At 42.7% G+C, this 6116-nt stretch overlaps 1 protein-coding gene across 1 annotated transcript; it reads left to right on the top strand.

Moving 5' to 3' along the window:
* Nucleotides 1-3952: 3952 nt before the first annotated feature.
* Nucleotides 3953-4729, top strand: LOC149182566 (uncharacterized). The gene has a single exon (XM_089414598.1). The coding sequence runs from the start codon at nt 3953-3955 to the stop codon at nt 4727-4729; it is 777 nt and encodes a 258-aa protein (XP_089270724.1).
* The last annotated feature ends 1387 nt before the right edge of the window (nt 4730-6116 follow it).

Below are 6116 nucleotides of genomic sequence, written 5' to 3'. Positions count from 1 at the left end.
TCAGTAGAAATTATTGAAGCTACAGTCTAATGGATTTTTTGCATGATTGAGTAGGTGGTTCCTTGAGAAATTCTTCATTATAGGCCATTTATGAAAGTTGTCATCAATCATATTACTTAATAATGTTGTTTCAAGTCTTTTTCTATTCCATTTCTTTTGTTGTTATAAATTATATAGTTTATTGTTTTGTTGTACAATTGATTTTATAGCTACAAGAGACAAAAAAATATTTGGTTTCATAATGATAAATCTTGAAACAAGTTGCCTTAAGCCTTTATTAGTTGAATTACATAATTTTCCAGCATTAACACCTCTTTCCCTCGGCTTAGGTTTGCATTTTAATTTTTTTACAAGCTTATTGGACTCTTCAAGTGATAAAATAAAGAATCCTGTAGCAACTTGTAAGCAATTCTATTTTCTCGCCTAGATTAGTGATAAACATTTGGTTTGACATCCTTTATCTATTACGACAGTTATGGGATGTTGATGGTGGAATTTAGAATTATAGAGAACTCAGAAAGTTTCCTATACACGCCTTTATGACTTACTTTCTGAGTGTTGTTTTTTGCAACTTGGGGTTTATATTTTTAGTCCTTTATTTCCAAGATGTGTGTTTTTTCATTCATTGTAAGTAATACAGATGTGTGTTTCATTTCCCTTTATGCAATGAATTTATGCAAATCTACTTTCCTATAGCATAGCTTAGTTTGACAACTCAACTTGGTCTTTGTTCATATAACCTTCACTCTAGTACCTCCCACCTGTAAGAGAATTGAAAAAGAACAAGATAGTATTTGTTGCACATATAATGATGGCCCCTCTTAAGTATGTAAAAACCCCAAGTTGATAATTAAAGTCGAGACCCTCAAAGGTTGTAGCATTGTTATTGCAATACTGAGGACCATAAATTATCCCATGTAAGAACTTTGTTATGAAATATGAGCCACGTGAATAATTTTGATTTTGTGGGAATTTTAGATTCTCCATCTTTTTCCTCCACTAGGGGATGGGAACAAAAGAATTTTGAAGTGCTCTAATATAATAATCCCACAAAGACATGAATTCACCTTCAATTCCTATATCCATTAGTGGAATTTTCATGTCTAAAATGGGCCTCCTAGGGAAATTAATAAAATAATAATTCAAATAATAAAATAAGCGTTGTGGATTCTTAAAGAAAAATAAAGAAAACTATTTTTCTTATTGTATTTTTTGTTTATCTCATTATTAGTTTTCTCAAATATCAAGAGTAGGCACTCGTGGATGTAGAATTGAATTCCCCATCTAATGAGTACCCACTTTGCATACTTTTGAGTAGACACACATAAAGAAAAATGAAAATGCAATAATAATAAAAATGTGTTTCTTGGAAGAAACATGTTTTTTTATTGTAATTCTTTTCCTTGATGTGGGTCTACTGAAAAGTATGCAGAGTGGGTGCTTGTTGTATATGGAATTCAATTCCTCATCAAATGGGTTCCTATTATTGACATTTGAGTAAACCTATAAGGATATAATCCAACCATATAAATCAATTGAAATTCGAGAATAGGATCAATATAGTAGATGATATTCTCTATATGGACGAGGAGGAGCGAGGATGAGTACTGTAGGTTTCCGTAAGGTTTTGGGTTAACCCTAGGTTTTTACTGCAGCCCTGTTACCATTACTGCGTAGCGTACCTGTAGCTGACAGTTTAGCATCCACTTTTCCCGTTTCTGGGCCATGCGTCGTTATCAGGAATGTCTTCTTCAGCAGGTATATTGGGGGAATCAATGGAAATGGAGGAGGTCGATTATACCGAGGACCCGCAACCTAATCGTGTCATTTTTCAGTGTCCTGTTTTCTCATCTTCGGAAGCTGGCCCTAGTCTTCCGTCGGACCCTTTTCCGCCTATCTCATCACCGGTGGTCGCCTTGCCGAAGCACTGTTCAGCTCCTCCCTTCGCAGGTTCTATCTCCCTTGGATCCCCTACTCTGGACATTCCCCCACTATCCCTTGGGACCCTTCATATTCTGTCTGCTATCTCACCTTCGTCGCCCTCTTTCGACCCGAATCCACCCATTTCATCCTTCTTCGCCTCGACGTCTGCAGGTCCTCATCCTTCGGTGGCCCCAAACCCTTCTGTCCCCCTTCATTTGCCATCGGGTTGTTTCGAGACTCTAGCAGTCAAGGTTAAGTCTGCAAAATCCATCCCCCTGGATGGCTTCCCGGACCCATTGACGGATCACCCATCTGCACCTCGTTCGGGGAAGAGAAAAACCAAGTGCGTAAAATCAACCTCAAAGGACATCTCGATCCGTTTCGGTGAGACCTCTGCGATTGGGGAAGCAGCTATCATGGCAAGCACAATACTTGTCGGACATGTTCGTGGTAGGGCGTACTCAGCCACTCGACTCACTCTATGGGTCAAGGAAATCTGGGGGGGTATACTCAAAGATTTACCAAAGGTTCAAGTTTTACCTAGAGGTTGGTTTGCTCTCCATTTTGCAAAAGAGAACTACACAGACTTGGTGCTCGCCAGATACTGGCACATTGAGATGGTGCCGGTCCTTTTAAAGAGATGGAGCCCTCTCTTTGACCCTGAGAGAGAACAAATTGGGGCCGGTCCACTATGGGTTCGCTTGCCAGGGCTCCCTCTACAGTACTGGTGTGAGGAGGTATTCATTCGTATAAGGAATGCCCTTGGGACATCTCTTAATCATGACCGCACTTTTGTGGAATCAAGGAACAGAACCCTTGCTCGTATTCTGGTTCACTTGGATACTGGCGAGGGTTTGGAGGAGAAGATTACCTTGCATTGGGGGAAATACACCAAGATATAGATTTTGGATTATGAAGGGGTTCCATTTCGATGTCGACGGTGCCACAAGGTGGGCCACATATTTAAGGACTGCCCCCTCAACAAGAAACCAGAGGATACCCCTATATCATCCACTACACCTTCCAGGATTGTCTCGTCGGCTATCCAGCGTTCACCTGCACCAGGACCTACTCACCCAGCCAACAATTCTCAAAAGGCAGTGGACGAGGCCCGCAGAACCCTCTCGTCGTCGGTCACCAGGTCTTGGGCAACCGCAGAAGCCGCCAAAGTTTCGGGTACATCTCTCTCTCCTCCTTCCTCTTGTATTACTCTCTGTTCCTCCTTGAATGCACCATCCATCTCTGTTTCACATTGCACTTTGCCCACCTCCCCTGTCATTGCACCATCTGCTCCATCTTTGCATTCATTATCCACGTCCTCCTCTTCACCATCTTCATCTAGGGGTTCAAAATCTCATCATTACAATCTTCGTCCTCGTATCCTATCTCGAGGCTCCCCGGTGTATTTTTTCGGATTGGGTCTTTCCATACCTGGTACTGCCCCTCTGATTTCTCGGGGGAGAAAATTTGACCTATCAAAAGCTATCAGGCGTGCTGGAGCTGAAGTTGCCTCTTGCCGCCAATCTACTCTTGACGAGGTTCTTAGAGCAGTAAACACCCCAGGTAGCTTTCCCCCATGAAATGTCTTTCCTTTAACTGCAGGGGCATGGTTAGTGCCTCTAAGTAACTATCCCTATGCAGATTGTTTGAGATTGAGCCTGTCGACATTATTCTGCTGCAAGAAACCCTAGGCCCGGCTGATCTCATCACCGACTCTTTAACCTCTATTTCTCCAGGTTGGACTTTTTTGGCCATGGATTCTATAGGGAGATCCGGTGGCCTTGCAATTGGATACAACCCCAAATCCATCAGAGTTCAAGCATCTTGGGGAGGTCAGGGGTTTATGGGAATAGATCTCTTTTCAGCAGATCTTGGGACCAACCTTAGGGTTATTAACATCTACGGTCCATGTCAACAAAGGGATCATTTTTTGTAGCACCTGCTTGGACTCTCCATTTTCTCATCTGATCATATCATTATTGGGGGCGATCTCAATTTCTCCCTAGGTTATGGTGAATCTTGGGGATCCATGGCCCAAGTGGACTCGATCACGGGCTATATGACTGATCTTCTTGAGCGATATAATCTGATCGATGTCCCTATGAATAAACCTCTCCCCACATGGAGGAATAGAAGGGTGGGTGAGGTTTCCCTTGCCCGCAGACTAGATAGATTCATCATGAAAGGGTTCCTTATACAGCAGATGCATCATTACAAACAATGGGTAGGAGCTGGAGGCATATCGGATCACTCCCCTATATACCTGGAGATCTTGGGACCTCACCAAAAGCCAAAAGCCCCATTCAAGTTTAATCATGTCTTGCTTCAGGACCCATCTTATATTCGTATGGTTACGGATTTTTGGGCTGCAAATCCGATTGATAGATCAGACTCCTTGGCAAGAGGCTTCTGCTCCAATTTATCCAAACTCAAATATCTCTCCATCAATTGGGCCAGGGAAAAACAACAGAGGGAGAATTCAACTCTATTGCACATAGAATCAGAACTCTGCTCCCTACTCGATGAGCGAGGTTTGGGGTTTATCACTGCTGAAGATAAATCTCACCTGGTGGAGCTTGAGAACCGGAAGTCTCAGATATTAAAGGACAGAGAGGAATCTATTCGTCTTCGAAGCAGAGCTATATGGTTGAAAGCAGGGGATGAAAACACTCAGTTTTTCCACAACTATGCTAAAGGCAGAAAGGTCACAAACACCATCTGGAATCTTCCTACACCAGATGGAGGAGTGGCTGATACTTTTAACAAGTTCTCCCTCCTTGGCTCTACTCATTTCAAGAACCATTAAAAAAATCCTTTGGGTTCGAATATTGCTGATATTATTAATATTGCTGGACACTTCCCCAGATTTATAAATGAGGATGAGGCTGAGCCACTTTTTGACCCTGTGACACCTGGGGAGCTTGAGGGCACTTTAAAATGGTTCAAAAAAAATAAGAGTCCGGGTCCGGATGGCTGGACCATTGAATTCTACCTTGCATTCTATGAGCTTCTTAGCCAAGACCTGCTGAGGGTAGTGGAGGAATGCAGGATATCTGGGTCTTTGTAAAATGCCATCAACTTGACCTTTATCGCTCTTATTCTGAAATTGGATTCCCCATCCTCTTTCAACGATTACAGACCCATCTCTTTGTGCAATTGTCTTTATAAGATCATCTCCAAGATCATTGCAAATCATCTCTGTCTTATCCTGTCCCGCCATATCGCCCCTCAAAAATTCGCCTTTCTAGAACATCGTCAGATACATGAAGCTATTGGCTCGGCCCAAGAAGCCATTCATACTATTTGGACCAGACACCAAAAGGCCATCACTCTAAATATTGATTTGGCAAAGGCTTTTGATCATGTCAGTTGGTTGTACATTAAGATGCTTCTTATCCATCTGGGCTTCCCCCATAATTTCATCACCTGGATCATGGCCTGTATCACCACCCCTACTTTCAATGTGCTTATCAATGGGTCTGCATCACATTTTTTCCACGCTGAAAGAGGACTCAGACAGGGATGTCCCCTCTCTCCTCTCCTATTTATGATTGGCATGGATGGTCTCAGTCGACTGATTGCATCAGCTAAGAGAGATGGTGATCTCTGTGGTCTCAAGATATCTGATGACTGCTTTCTCACCCATCTGCTTTTCGTAGATGATGTCATTATTTTTCTTGATGGTAGTACCAGGGATTCCTGCACCTTCTTAAAGATCCTCTCCCTTTTCTCATTTGCCACTGGGATGTTAGCAAACCATTCTAAATCTACCATCACTTTCACTCGAACCTCCATCCATGAGACTCAATTTGCTCACCGTTTGTTCCCATACTTGATCAATCCACTAGATCGGGGTCTTAAATACCTGGGGTTCTGGATCAAGCCTATCAGCCAGAAAATAGTTGATTGGATCTGGCTCGTTTAAAAATTGGAGAAAATGCTCAACTTATGGAGTCACCGATATTTGTCCAGAGTCGGTAGACTTGTATTGGTTAAATCTGTACTTGAGGCCACGCCTGTCTACTAGATGGCTCTCGCTTGGATTCCCAGAAGCATCTTGGCCAGGTGTTGAAACCCTGAAAATCGGGTCTACAACAAGGGGGATACCCACCCGGTCCAGACCTTGGTTAGCAGCTACTTTTCCGTTTGGTATAGTGGGTCTGGCTGGGGATATGGGACCAGTTTCCCAATTT

The sequence above is a fragment of the Pinus tabuliformis genome, chromosome 3_2 (genome assembly GCF_031772625.1).
Source record: "Pinus tabuliformis cultivar Carrire ecotype Pingquan chromosome 3_2, CPIR1, whole genome shotgun sequence".
In the NCBI taxonomy this organism is placed as follows: domain Eukaryota; kingdom Viridiplantae; phylum Streptophyta; class Pinopsida; order Pinales; family Pinaceae; genus Pinus; species Pinus tabuliformis.
Note: the sequence above shows the minus strand (reverse complement) of the source record. Positions and strands in the feature narration are given on the sequence as shown.